Source organism: Apaloderma vittatum, unplaced genomic scaffold (assembly GCF_000703405.1).
Source record: "Apaloderma vittatum isolate BGI_N311 unplaced genomic scaffold, ASM70340v1 scaffold10453, whole genome shotgun sequence".
NCBI classification, from domain to species: Eukaryota; Metazoa; Chordata; class Aves; order Trogoniformes; family Trogonidae; genus Apaloderma; species Apaloderma vittatum.
Window position 1 is genome coordinate 2,581 of NW_009707557.1, and position 15,436 is coordinate 18,016.

General features: G+C 40.0%; 1 protein-coding gene across 1 annotated transcript in view; it reads left to right on the top strand.

Annotated features, from left to right (window-relative positions):
• Positions 1 to 1,139: 1,139 nt before the first annotated feature.
• Positions 1,140 to 15,436, top strand: part of SCIN (scinderin) — a gene marked incomplete at its 5' end in the record, with an annotated part of 40,944 nt that continues 26,647 nt past the window's right edge. The window contains 3 exons of the mRNA XM_009866256.1: positions 1,140 to 1,294; positions 2,706 to 2,867; positions 13,873 to 14,022. Coding sequence (XP_009864558.1) covers positions 1,140 to 1,294; positions 2,706 to 2,867; positions 13,873 to 14,022 — 467 coding nt within the window. The remainder of the gene's footprint in view (positions 1,295 to 2,705; positions 2,868 to 13,872; positions 14,023 to 15,436) is intronic.

Sequence of the window (15,436 nt, forward strand, 5' to 3'; positions counted from 1 at the left end):
GTCACTGAGTGATGGGGATTTTTATTTTATTTTTCCAGAGATTCTTGTTAGTTCTGCTTTCAGCACTTTTTTTTTTTAAACCTTTTCTGGGCCTCATGTTCAAAGTGTCTACTCCTCTACTTTCTTCTTTCCTAAAACTGACAGGTGACACCAGTGACTCCTTGCACTGTGAGGTGATGCCAAAGCCTCACTACACACTTCCCTTTCTCTCACAGCCTGAGGTATCTCTGCCCAGGCTGTCTGGGGCTTTATGCTGGTTTTCCACTTGGTCACCTAGAAGCAAGGAAATGGTTAATGTAAGTGAGAAGCTGCTCTTGAGAACTGTTGCTTGTATACCAGCATATTCTTATTTAGAAAGAAGAAAAAAATGAAATGGAAAATTTCACTCTTTCTTACTCTTCAAAATTCTTCAGAAGCCTATTTTCCGACTTGATCCTACTTACACTCTTCTTCAAAGGATCAAAACTGCTGGAAATGTTCATCAAAAAATTGTATGGGCCCACATTAAAAGCTTTGTTTTAATATACAGCCTGCTTTGCAGTGCAATTAGGTCATTTTGCCACAGTCCTGGGAAGAGGCTGATCTCTGAAAGGCACAAAACAAAGTGTGACCTCATGAAGCAAACATCTGAGCCCCAAAGCTGCTTTCTTTCTCCTGGCTGTAACAGGCAATATAATAAAAGATATCTAAGCAAAATACCCTTACTTGCATTATAGTATCAAGAAAACTGCTTTTAAATTATTTTAACATTACAGCTTGATGAGTGGTTCGTAGCATAAATACATGTTTTACCATCTAATCAATCCTTGGACGTGACCTTCCTTTGGTTTTGCACTTCAACTCAAAATTCAAAAATCATTACCGCACCCACTTGCCATAGTCAACTCAAAATATTTTCTTGTTCAAAGAGGCTGCGAGAAGACAAGCTTGGCTATTTTTTTCACTTACGCCTTTTGAAAGCAGTTCTACAAGTAGTTAAGAAATAGTCTGGATGGTTATGATGTAGTGCTTTATTGCGACATCTAAATTGGCTGTACAACCTGCCGAAGGTAGTGCCTGATTGTCACAGCAACAGCTTCTCCATCAGAATTTCAAGTTTTATTAGCGCTTTATAGACATAATATTTCATCTTATTTCAGGGAAAGAATGTACCCAGGATGAAAGCACAGCTGCAGCTATCTTTGCTGTTCAACTGGATGACTATTTAGGAGGAAAGCCTGTGCAGAGTAGAGAAATTCAAGGATATGAGTCTACGGAGTTTGTGGGCTACTTCAAAGGAGGAATTAAATACAAGGTAAAGAACCATCTGTCAAAAAAGTATTTAAAAATGTATGTGACGTTGTTGCCCCAAGTAAAATAACGTATTTTTGCTTTGTAAATGGCAAGTTTAGAAACTTTTTCTTAATGTTTAGTGGTTCTAGACCCAAACTCTCTGTTGTACGCTATGAGTCCCAGTACTTGTACAGTTTGTTTACCAGTGCCTCTTCTGATATGTGCAAACCTTTCCCACCCCCAAAATCAAACTCTCCTGAGATTTCATACTTGTGTGTCTAGGCACTCTCTGTGTTTGGGAGGTAGTAAATCTCACAGAAACCTTTTCTATGTTGTCAACTGAATCATTTGGTTGAAATGCAGAACTCAGTGTGCTTAAGTGGTTAGAAACATGAACAGAGTGGGAAAGACCAAAACCTCATTTTAACTAAAAATGGCACTTTTGCAGTCCTACCACAGACTTTTTTTTGTCTTTCAGGTAGATAAAAAAACTCCCACATACTTATAATGAAATTTTAAAAAGCTGTAGCATCAGCCTCCTTGTGTTGCTCCCAGAAGCTGAATATTTGGAAGGATTTTTTTTTTTTCTGGATGACATCTGTGTCTCCCCATAGTAGGACTGTGCCATCAATCTTTTTCTTTTATGAAGGTTTGTAACTTGCCACAAGCTATATAACCAATTTGAAGGTTTTAGCTCTGCTTGCATAAGTGCTTGGCAGTGATCTGACCATTCTTTTACATATTTTTTTTTCTTTGAATATTCAAGAGCCGGTTTCTAGTCCAACGCAAGAGTTCAGTCTCCTAGAAGAATGGAGAATACTGTCTCACAGAAGCAGCCAGCTGAGCCACTTTACAGCAATAAGTTATGCTCAAAATTCTACTCCACGGATTGTAAATCAACAGTTTGGTCTCACTTGTCCCAGTTTGGTGCTCCTTGCTGGGTTGCCTCCTAAGTTGTGAATATTCCTTTCAGAAAATGACAGAGCTGCTCTGCACATCACCAGGCGCCAAACCCACCCAGAGCTTTCAGATTTAAGGAAGCTGGGAAAATTTACACAGGAGCTGCATATTGCTCTGCTTTTCCTCCGTCCTTATTTGACAACTGACTGATTTCTGTCCTAACAGTGCGGTTCAGTATTACCTCACCCTTTGGATGATGCATGAGAGTGCTGTAAATCCTGTGCTTTCCCCATTCAGCTGAAAACCCTTCAAAGCAGGGTGATGTCCACTCCCTCAGATAAAGTTTTACACCCGAGAGTTCGGCAGCAATATTCCCCATGTTTGTCTGGTCTGTGCTCAGCACTGTTAAACAGTTTATTTTAGCTCGCCTCTCACTGCGTAACTTGTGGTTTTCCCCCCTGCTGGCTTCTCATATGTAGCAGAAAGGTAAGTCTGCAGAAATCAAGGTGAAATAAAGCTTTGTTTTCATTCAGGCAGGTGGTGTTGCCTCTGGATTTAATCACGTTGTAACTAATGACCTGAGTGCCCAGAGGCTTCTGCATATCAAAGGACGGAGAGTTGTAAGAGCCACAGAAGTTCCCCTGGCTTGGACCAGCTTCAACAAAGGAGATTGTTTCATTATTGACCTCGGAACTGTAAGTCTCTCCTAGAGCAAAACATGCTGAAAAGTAAGCAGTGCAGCATCCCTTTTAAGGTTTCAGTCATCCCCTAAAATGCACAACTAGTTTTGTCACTACCCAAACTGACAGAAAGAACCTGCTTTAGAAAATTACCTTTAGTGTCGCAACACTTTGAAGGTTCAGAACTGCCCTTGACATTGTAAAACTTTGATTGTGACAAGTCGCCCTAAAGAAACAGCTGTAAAAACGTTGTCGTAATAAACTTGTCGTACAATAAGTCACAAAACTACTTGAGTATTTCAAGAGATCCCTTGAGAAGCAATCCCATACTTCAAGGCTTTCTGCTGGAAGCAAGTAGAGAGACTTGGTGCAGGAGCATAATTTTTTCTTGATTCAGATGGCTTATAGCATGGTCACCTTAGTATCAAAAAGTCTCAAAATGAATTTTAAAAGTAGCAGCTAGGATGTAGCCCACAGTAGTTAGATGCTAGTTATCAGTTTGAAATTATTCCCATGCTTGATGTGCTGACGTGTGTGAAAGAAAATAGTTTTATCTGCAAGGAAGCATCTGCACTTGGTCTTAACTGTAGTGCTTCACGAGGAAGTGGTGAGCTACTTCAGCGAGATTTCAGAGAACAGTTCCCAAACCTATTGAAAACTGCACTCAGGTGATGGGTTTGGCCGTTTCTTCTGAAAAGCAGTCCCTGGTGCGATAAGTGAAGATATTGGTATCAAGTAGCTGTACTCATTGTGCCCAGTAGAGTTTTATTTGCGTTGACAGCTTTCTGATAGAACAACGACGAGTGTTTTCCTAACGTCCCATTCCTCCTATGCCACTGTGGTCTAACCAGATGAAACAGCCAGCTGAGTGGTAGCCAAACAGCTGGCCCTTGATGTCACTTTGCATTAAGGCTGCACAGAAGACTCAAATCTATTCAGAGTTAACCTGTGGGAGACAGAGAAGTTGGAACCAACATTGATAGAAAATGTCACTTCTGCGGTCGGGCTGTGACAGGGCTTAAGTTGTTGGTTTGGAGTTGACCTCCCATGGACACCCTGTGGAACCCTGAATTTGATTTGTCCTGACTCTTATTGTGCCACAGTTACCTGGTTCACCTAAAATAATTACTTGAGTCACACTCCAGACATGGCAATGACACCGATGGGGATATAGTGGTGTGACATCTATAGCTTGGGGTTCATCCCTTTTGATGACATTTGTTGAGGGGAGAGCACGTCACTAGGCAATGTAAATGTAATATGGCTTGAGACTCTTGATTTCTAATACTGAACGTACATTATGAGGCTTTTTAAATTTTTTTTTTAGTGTAATGTCAGTCTGCTTTCTGTTTGACAAGAGGTCAAGCAGCAGTGCAACCCTGCACCTTTGTAGGAAAAAGGATTCAATGTGAACAGTATTTAGATCTTTACCACGCTAGGGAAGATGTCAGTCAAACTGCATGACTAAGAACAACTCGTGATCTTGCCATGGCAGTAGGATGAAGGATGGGTTTTCCTGAATGTTTTAAGTTAAGGAAAAAAGTGTTTCCACGTACAGAAATTCATAGTAATTTTATCATAGGTTGATGTGTACAATAGAGCTTTCTTGAGGGAGATGAAAAGGCAATGCGTGACATACTTTAAGATGGAGATAGGTAAGTCTAGTGAATTACCTCTAGAGAAATAGGTGTGGTAAGAAAGACACTGTCACAGTGGAAATCTTGAGCAAATTTTAAAAGAGCCGTATTTCAAGCTGCAATAACCGTATTTGAACTTTTCCATGCCTAGTGGTCCATTGTAAATGGGTGTCTTTACAGGAACGCTTAATTGAATTTAAGGCTTCCATTAGAGAAAAAGAAGGAAAGAAAAAAGTAATATTTTTGGCTCAAGTAGATTCCTTTACTTAATAATTGAAATAAAATTAATCTTTAATAGGGATGCTCTTGAGTCTTGGGTTTTATTGCAGGGCACTATTGAATCATTGTCTGTGAATAATGGGTAGTGATTGCATAAAATAATGAGCTTATGGTCAGTGCTTTTAATATCAAATTATTGTAGTATGTCAAATAAGATAAATTTCCAAGACTTACTTTCCCAAGTCTCTTAGCTAACCAGAAAGATGGTCTCTGTGGTGCTGCAAAGCTGCTTGTGCAGTCTGTTTCCTGTTACATTTTATCGAGCCACTTACATGAGATAATGAAAATCATTTCAGTTTTCCCATTGAGCTTAATTACTGCAGTATTTTAGACCTATGGTTTGAGCAGATAAGGAAAAATTAAGAAAGGTTAATAATGACCAGGGATAAAATCATTACTGGGCGCTAAGGTTTCCCTCCTGGTGATAGTGCCTTAGGTAGGAAGTGTTTGTGTGCATTCCCAGTTACCTTCACGCATTTACAGTTCACTTTCTGATGGTTACCTTATAACTTCATCTGTTACTCAGCCACGTTTACAACACTTCAAATACCCTGCCCAGGTCGTATCTTGCCGGCTTTGAACTCTCTAGGCTGGGGCAGAAAACAGCTGCAGAAGGCAGAGAAAACCTGTCTGATACGAGGGGAGTCGTAGCTGTGGGTAATGCATAAAGACCTTTTTATTCAGTCTTCTGTAAGGCCATGACACGAGCATTGGGATCACCACAACGATGTTGTGGTGATCCAGAAGGGTGTCTAGGGTGCCAGATCCCGATTTTTGTTCTTTATTTTTTGATCTCTTTTTCTCAGCAAGGGATTTCCATGCCACCTCCGACGATGAACCCGAGAATCTCCCTGTAAAGGAGCCTTTGGGACAGGGCAGGCAAGACAAGTGCAGGGCAGTTGCTGCGAAGACTTTGTGCAGACCTGGAGTAAAGTGCGCTCTCCTGGGTGCTGCTTGGTGTATCCTCTCCTGGCAGAGCTCTGCTCAAGCCCTCCCAGAAGCCCTGCTCTCCTGCCATCCTGTCCTTCTGGCTGGAGGGTGCTGAGCTTTTCTTGGTGTCCCGCCTGAGAGGCAGCAGGGCAGGTTTACCTGTTCTTGGTGGCCGTAAACTGCCTTTGCTCGGTCGTGTCCCCTTTACTCCCTGATGCAACCCTCCCTGCATTGCCCCATCCTCCAGCCATTCCCCTTAGCCACATCCCCCTTTCTTTCTCCGTCACCAAGAATAATTCAAAACAGGAAGGAGCATGAGGGGGTGTGGAAAATGACCGTGGAAGAGAAGGAAAAAGATTAATCATTGTGCCATTCAGCAAATAACATACACATTGTGTCCTAGGCTATTTTAGTATTATCTAGGTGTGTGTGTTAATATTGTTCATATGTGTCTACTTCTGATATGCTGAAGACTTCCATCCCTTTTGTCTGTTTTCTTACCAGTATTGTAAAATACACCCTGTGTTCATGGGTGATGTACCAAATGTCACCCAAATGTTGATGTGTTCCTGATTTGGGTTGTTACCAAAGCATGGAGCAGAGGTAAAGGGAGTAGCAGTACAGTAAAGCACCATGAAGTGATCAGCTGATTTTATTAAAAGCTTCTCAACACAGTTTAGGAAGCTCTGCTATATGAAGGCTGTCTAAAGTTGTGTTCTTAGCCATCAAGAGGGCTCCTGGGAGAAATTAGGAGGCAGTTGTTAAAATAAGGGAGGTGATAAGTATCAAGCGGTTCTGAGCTTGAGCCTGATTGAGACTGGAAAGTTTTGTCAGCGCAATCAAAGTTCTAATGGTGAAAAGTTACCCTTTTTCCCAAAGGAAGAATGCAGACAGTGAGGTGATAACTTGCAAGTGAAGACTGAAGATAAACTGAACTCGGTTGTCCATTCTTCCCTTTCCTATAATGGTGCTTATAAACTGGTTTATAAACAGCTAAAGGGTTGCTGGTTTGAATTTTAAGAGCCTGTGGTGGGCTTAAAACCAATTTATTTTGCCATCCAGCAATCAATGTACGTATTTCTCTGGAGCTCTGTGAATCACAAGTGAAAATTATGATGTTGGAACTCAGAAGTAGGAGACCGAATAAAGCTGTTGTGACCATATGTCTGTCAGTGTGCTCCTACGTGAGCTCCTGACATTATAGGTATGTCAAAAGGAAAAAGATTGCTGTCTTGCACAAAGACACTAGAAAAAAATACGGCAAAGAAAGAGGCTGGCTTTTTTCATAAAAACTCTTGATTTGCTATAGATTAAATTATGTTTGCAAAAAGAAAATTAACTTCTGCTTTTTAACAGTAAAAGACCAAGAGGACAGATATTTGCTTTATGATTATGACTAGGGGTTATGATTCAGCATCACATTGTAACCTTAGGCACAATTTTATTATTTATTTTTTTTTGCTTGCTTCTGTAATCTCTCTTCCGTCTTGCCTGTGCTTTCTCTTCTGGGTAGCTTTCCTTCTCGTTCTTTAGATAAGATAGTCAATCAGCATATTAATTGCTTTAATAAGTCACTGTTTGGGTATAAACAGGGCTGGAAGAGCAGATTCTTTTAATCTGGAGTTCATTGCTATAGGTTTCTTTTTAGTTGCTTTCCCTGGCACTGACAACTGACTAGCCGTGTCCTTTTCCCCTGTTTTTCATTCATATGTTTTTCCTACAACTAACCCTTTCCCCAGTTTCTCTGAGCTGAGAGTTAAAGTATTGCCCCTGCTGGAGCAGGGAGTTGCCAAACAAGTAGCGGAGCTTGGAGAACTAAACTGCTTTTGGTTTTTATTAACTTTATGGACTTGTTAACAGCTTTAAAATGGGGTTATGTCTATGCCTTGTGTATCTTAGTAAGCAAGCTTCTCATCATTCTGTAAATTTGTGAACCAGTTATTTTTACAGCTCTGTAGTGTAAACTCCAGCATTCTGGAAATTGGTGCTGTCCCAAAGTCATCAGATGGAGAGAAATAAATAGTTTTTCCCCACTTCAGTTAGAGTGTTCTTGCACCCTCGGCCCCACTTATGTGCAGAGAAGTGGCTGAAACAGTCCATCCCTAAGGTTTTGGGTGGGCAGGATATATGTATAGGACTAGGATTCAGTTAAGTTCGTTTTCTTCCTGATGCTGTAGAAAATCCAGGGGTTCTGCTGCTTGAACTGCTGGTAATTGGAATAAATATCCTCCTGGTACCCGCCCGTTAAAGCACGGTGGTACAGCAACAGCTATTCCTAGAATATACCAGCAAAACAAGTGTAAGAGGAAAAATAAATGTCGTAGGTGTACGACTGTGGTACATCCGACTTATTTTTATACTCCCAATTTGTTCCAGTTGAATCAAATGGGAGACTCCCAAGACTGGTTACAAAGACACTGTTGTAAATATGCCAGGGCCAGGCTTGTGGGGGCTGAATGAATTCAGAGTTTGTTTTGGATTATCAAAACTCTGCAGCTTTCAATGGTTCACTGTTTTGCAGGTTCAACAAATGTAAAAGGGATTTGATGAATATGTGGATTTATTTTTTTTTTCTCTTCCCTGCCTGTATCAAGAATTCATCAGTCAAGACAAGAAAAAACATTGACTAATTTAAGGAAAAAAGTATCTCTTGTAGTCTGTATGAACCTTCTTCAACCCGAACATTCTTAATATGTCAGTTTCCAAAGAAAAAAAAAGGATGTAGATGAACTGACAAAAAGTCACTTATACTCAGTTATTTTTTGCCACCATTTAGGCTTTGTTTTCTTTTTTTAGCACTCTGACTTCCAAAAAAGCCAACAAGCAACACAGTTGTACATTCTTGCTTAGGGCTTTCCATTTTATTTTCAAAAACTCGGTGTTTGAATTACACCAAGGTGCCATATGTTTGCCTTAGAAATACTTTTACTGAGAACTGCAGGCACTGCAAGCATTTCTGTTGTTTGCAGTTCATAGAAAAACTTTTTTCGAAGCCTATTTATATTTTGTACTGGTGTTTTTCTTTTAAATCTATTAACGTAAATAGACTAGACTTTAACAAAGAACACGTTCAGCTAAAATGACCTTATCAGAAGAGCCGTTTATTAATGACCATGAAGAGAGTGAATGGAGTTTCAGCTAAGTGTGTGCCAACTATTTTGATAGGAGCCTGATAAGATGCATATAAAACTTTGCCAATCTGCCTCTAGCTTTGCTAATTGTTTGGTTTTTTTCCCTCTCAAAGTGGTATCTTGCGTTCAGTCATGTGTGAGCATTAGGAGCCCAGGCTCCTTGGGGCACTCCTGCATCACAGCTCCTCTATTTCTGACCCACCTTTCTTTTCAAGCCCCATCAGCCTTTCTCCTTTCTCCACTACAGCAGCTTCCTGGGATGGGGTCATTTGCTCCGGCTCTGGTCTGCTTCTGGCTGATAAACAGAAGTAGCTAAGCCTGAGAGAAGAGAGGAATGAAGGCAGTAATAACTACAAACCTTCTTTTCTTGCTTTTAGCCCTTTTGTATGAATTAGGGGTAGAGAGAATGCAGTATGGTGTTTCACAAGAGTAAGCAGATTTAGCTGAAGGTTGTTTTTGTGTTGTTGTTTTTTTCTTGTGCTAAGCCTCTCTGCTTCCTATCTGTGCCTCTGTACCTAAAGCTGTGGTTTAGAAAAGACAAGATCCTGAGACATTAAGTCAACAAGTCGAGATGGCAGGATCCATAATTTTATTTATTTTTTTTATTGAGATGCAGTTACATTCTGGGAGCATGTTCTGGTGCAGATGGGGGGCAAAGGCGGACAGATTTAGGGAGCATCAGGGCCTGCTGACAAAGAATGGAGGCACATCCACTCGTGATACTTGGCCTAAAGTCTTTCCTTAATCAAAGCTTAAATTTTTATGTTGGTGTTTTAAGATTCACGAGACAACGTCTTAAACATTTCGCTGTTGTTTTGTACCAACACTGAAGTTTTGCAACAAATCTGCTTCAGATTAGGGTTTTGAAACCTGTTTAATTTGTTTAGCTTTTTAATGTCTCCATGTAAGAGAATGCAAATTGGCGATTACAGTCCAGCAGGGAAATTATCAGGTATTTCAACAAAGACAGAGGTTTAAAACACTTGTATGTTCAGGACATGTTTGTAACTAGAACAAAATAGAGTTCACAGATCTAAGCTTCTTGGTTTTTGCTTTCATTGTCCTGGCTAAGATTCACAAAAAGACACCAGGATAGCAGAGAGTGTTTTCATTTTTCTGCAGCCTGAGCCGGCTGCCAGCTGAATACAGAGCTTGCTGTGTGTTAGAAGGGATTTTCATTTTATTTTTTTTTGGTGTCACTTCTCAAATAAGCGTGACATCTTCTCACCCTCAGCTGCCGTTTGTCCCACTGTGACCCAACAAGTATATTGATATCAACAACCATTAATCTCGGGTGGCAGAGCAGCTCTCTTCCATAGCATCTCCCTCAAACTCAAAGAGATTTTTTTTTATTAAAAAAAAAAAAGTACTGCTAGTACAAACTTCTGAAAATAAACTGAGCTTGGCATAGGAATTACTGATGAATGAAGTTCCTTTTTTTAAGGGAGTGAACACTTGAAGTCTGTTTTCATTTTAATGGAAACATTTATTTTTTTTTTCTGTCAGCCTGCCAATTCAAAATAAGGTTGGCAAAACAAGCCTAAAAATAGTGAAGGTGTAGTACAGCTACAATATTGTGAAAGCAGTGAGTGAGCTAAAGCTAAATGTCATATTATAGCCCTAGGTGAGCATTTTATATATGTCTAAAAATAAATACATGAATAATAAAATACAAACAAAAAGCTCAGTGGTCTGTTCGACATTATTAGATAACTAGGTATTTCAGGTAAATCCAGATCTAAATATTAGCTGTGGCAAGGAGTGTCTTTAACTTTTAAAAATCTCTTTTTCTGGCTTTAAATTCTTAAAAACCCCAATCTTCCTGGTGATTGAACAAGGAACGCATATCAGGAAGATAAGCAGAAATATCTAGCTGAATTTCTACCATGAGGCTTCAAAATTAGGTACTTTTAAAACTAATTGAGAAGATTATTTTACTTCAGAAAACTGACTAAATCTAAGATCCTGAAAGCTTGTAGCACTGAATGTTTAAGATATTTGTTCAGTACTTTTAGTAAATACAGTAAAATATTATATATTTTGAGACACTTCCATAGCTTGTGGCTGCTCACCTCCTTCTTTTACATCATGCAGAATGTGAAGTTTAGCTTTCAGGGTTTTAATAAAGAATACTGTCTTTATTCTTTAGGGCTGAAAAGAATTAGATTCTTGTTTCTCTAGGTTTTAAAATCTTTTTTTTTTTTTTAAAGTGGCCGGGGAAGATAGAGCTTGTAGGACAGGTAGGGCTCATCCATGTGAACTCTAGATCAACGACGCTTTCAGTCATTGCTTGTCGATTCCATTTTTTCAATGTGGCAGAAGAAAACTTTACTACCTGAGGTCTCTCAAGCTTGCAGCTAACAAAACTTACTAATTATTTACTTTTAGTTTAGGACAAAAGTTTTTAGGCTACATTGTTGTGTGGGAGGGTTTCCGTCATTTAGGAATGTGGACTCCATACGGAAAATACCAAAGTCTGCAAGTCAAAAGATCTGAAATCTGTTACCGTAGATTTTTAAAGGTCTATCTTCTTCCCCAGGCTGCTCTGAAGCTTAGAGCCAGCGGACTGTGGGAGAGCTCAGTGTAGTCACTGAAGGCAAACTGGGAGAACACACTGTGAGCGGGGGGTAGCTGGGGTGTGCTGTGCAGTGGGACTTCTAGGAGATGATAAGAAAATGTGAATTTATTTTCTGACCAGGAAAGGTCCCTGTATCTTGCAGTGACAATTTAAGTCTTACACTATCCTCTGCAGTCAGTACAGTAAATACAAGTCATTTTGCAGAGGAGAATACTTTATTTGAGGTTTCAGGACCAGTTAGGAACAACGAAGAGGAGGCTGACATGTACAACGGAAGCTGAACTTTTAACCTTTTGGAATGAGCAATCTCCATAAATTGCTGTACTCAGATAAGGCAGTAGCTGCCTAACTTCTTCAGCTAATTCTCTATATTGCTTCTATAGACTGGGGGAAATAAAGAATCCCTATTTATTACTGCTCTATCTCTAGTGACTTCTGTTTACTGACATAGTTTCCAATAAACTCAATTAGCAGGTGGTAGGCTAAGATGAGTATTAATAAGATTGAGTGTTGAAACTCTCAGAAATTAAAGGAGTCTGTTTTGGGAGATTGCTGACGCAGTGCATGGCTATAAGTATATTAAAAATCTTCTCAAATTGAAACTTTTGAATTTCTATACGCTCAAGGTGGTCTTTAATTAATTCTTTAGAAAATTCTTTTTCCCTAAGTATGTACATATGTTTTCTTTTCCTGGGGAAATGATGAAAGTTGGATTTAAGATGAGATTCAGACCTGAAGCCAAGTATGTTTCCAGGTTCTGGATACTTAGTAAACTAAACCAGAACTTGGAGGCAGATTTTTTTTTTTATTTATTTTTTTTTTTAATCCTGTCTTAAGCCTGCAGCAAAGTTGGTAAAGGGAAGCTGAAAGCCTCACAGCTTTCATTGCCTAACAACTGCGTGTTGAAAGAGATCCAGTTCTGGGAATCTCTATAATCTTGACGTAATCTTACAATTTTGTCTTTGAAGGATGCTTCTGATGGGGAAGGAAACTTGGCTGTGAGATCACTGAGAGTTTTTGTTCTGTTGGTTTTGGGGTTTTTTTGTGTCCAAGGTGGTGAAAAGTAAATACCAGAAGTTCCTAGCGCTGTTTCGCGTGCAGTTGGCATTGACCTTGGCTGTCTTCTAAAAATTTGCCTCTGCTAGTGCTGAGAAGCTGTGCTTCATCTCTCACTTGCCTCGGGACACCATTTCAAGTATTATTAAATAACAGTAGTGGTCAGGAAAAATAGCATAAAAAGCTTTTTTTGAGTGAGACAAGTTTTCATCTGAAGTCTAAGTTCTATACAGTTGTATACACATCATAAAACTCACACCCCAGTACTTTACTCAGTGAAGGCTCTGATTAAATCCTTATTCGCATTGTAGATGAACACAAACCAGTTCAACCTTTTTTTAAAGTTGAAAATGACTGTGTACCTTTGTTGCTGTACTATTTGGGCTATGTGATAGAATCAGGTGAAGAAGAATCAAATTGCTTTCTTCCAGAAGTGGAGGGGAAGCAACCAGCCAAGCTGCTTAATTTCCTTGGACTAGCTCCTTCCAGCTGAGCCTCTAGCCTCTGCAGCTTGTGTTCTGCCTCTTCTGAGTAATTTTCTTCAAGAGAGGCATCTCTTACAGATGTTTCTCTTGTCTTTATTCTAGCCAGTTCCTGAGGCAGGAAACGGGGCCAGATATATGTCTCTCTTCTCCTGGGGAAAACTTTGGTGGTTTAACTGACCAGAAAAACTGCGTATTCCTGATCTGTACATCTTTAGAAGTAGTTTATAAAGACATTTGTGGTAATCACAGTGGAAAAGGCTTGCATTAATCTGAGGTTAATGAACTTTTATGAGCATCTCATCAGTTGTACACCGAGGAATAATCTTCTAGTGCAAAAGAACTTTTATTGATAATACCTATGTCATCCATTTGTACTTGAGCTGGTTTTCTGGCTTAATTCAGCAGTCTGCTTGACATATCATTACTTTGATGACATTTTGCTGTATAAAAACTGGTTTAAAAGATCCAACTTTACTTTTGAGTAGCAGATACAGTCAGGGTTTTCTCTGAGATTTTGGAATTCCTTTGTTTCTTGCCACAGATGAAAACCAGCACTGCTGAGGCAGAAGAGGAGCTGTCAGATATGAAATAAAGCCAACTTGCAGTAGCAAATTTAGGAGTTTCAGGATCCGTAGATAGCTGAAGATACGTCTGTAACTCAGTCAAAGCAAAACTCTTGAGTGGTCTGAGATTGAGAGATCTCTGCATACGGGGGTGCTAAAATGCATTGCATAAATACCTCGTGCATTACAAATACCAAGGTGACTCAGCAAACGTTTTCTGAAAAGTATTTCTGAAAGAGGTAGCTTCACTGATGTTCTGGTGTTTTAGATCTAGTAAGATAATTGTTAACAAAATATTTATTTCCTAATTTCATTCAGTGTTGAATTCTATTGCTAATATCTGTGCTTTTAATTATTTTAGGAAATCTATCAGTGGTGCGGCTCATCGTGCAATAAATACGAGCGGCTGAAGGCTACTCAAGTTGCTGTTGGCATTCGGGACAATGAACGAAATGGAAGGTCTAAATTAATCACTGTGGAAGAAGGAAGTGAACCAGACCAGCTCATAGAGGTATTGTGATGTGTGTGCCACTTACTGCAATAGCTGTGAATAAAATGCATTTACACCTCAGCAACTAGATGGGATTGGACTCAAACTTTATGTTTTTCAAGGACTCCAGGAACTCAGATTTAGGTTATGGTAGGTCTTTTCCCTCCTTATCCAAGCAGTATTAAATTTATTGGGAAGTAAAGTCTGAGATAATAAATCATCTGAGAATACTCTTTTAAGAAGTAAGTCTCTGCTTTTTTGCATTAACTACAGAGTGACTGAATTAACAGGAGAACTTATACCTGAGCCATGCTATGTGCTGCTTTGTGTGAGGAAAGAGCAGCATACAGGTGGGACAGCAAACCAAAGAGGAAGGACATAGAATTACTCCGTCTAGGATGTCAATAAATGTAGCAAATTGCATGAAGGTGCATGGGGCTAAGCATGCTCCTTTGCATCACCTCTTCTACTACGAACTTATGCACCTACCCTCTAGTAACCCTAGGGAGCTCCTTACTCATATGTTTAGAAACTGTCAAAAAAGAGTGGGAAAAAAAAAAACACCCCAATTCCCAAGTTATGGAATTTTCTGATCCTAATAAAATTATTAAGCACTGAGTTGTTGGAGGCCACATACTAATAAAAACAAGGTCACTTGACATTTGCCTGCTAAATTAAGCTTTTTCTGTTCATTCTCTAAAGAGAAGGAAGAGGGAAGCAGGGTTATACATTGAAAATGTACCACTAGAATATTAACTTGTACTTCAGATTAACTTCAGGAAGTAATGCTAATGGTGCGTGCAGGTATGCCATTATTTCTGATGGTGCTTACGTTTGGTTTTGTCACATGCTGTGTAACTAGTTACTGCCCGAGCAGCAAAGCAGGCAGGTACTGGGCTACTGGCCCTTGCCGTGCTACCTCTGGTGATGGATTTGTATGTGCTGTCATCTGCTTGCAAAGACCTTTTGCCCATGGGTCTGAGCGCAGATGTGGGTGTGCTCAGGAGTAGGGGAGGTGGCACCCAGTGCCCTGGCAACTTTTGAAGTAAAAAAATACCCAGTCCTCTCTCTGGGTTTTTACCTCCTTGTACAGACTTCTCTACCAGCTAAAAAATAATCATAGGATTACTTTGTCTTAGGTTGGAAGGGGCCTTAGAGATCATCTAATCCAACCTCCTAGCCATGGGCAGGGATGCTCTTAACCAGCCCAGGTTGCTCAAGGCTTCATCCAACCTGGCCTTGAGCATCTCCAGGGAGGGGGCAGCCACACACTGGACAATTTATTCCAGTCTGGACACACTTGCACTGAAGAATTTCTTCCTAAGATTCAACCTAAACCTCTTCTCCTTCAACTCAGACCCATTTCCCCTTGTCCTGTCACTGGACACTCATTAAAAGTCCCTCCCCAGCCTCCCGGTAGGTCCCTTCAGGTGCT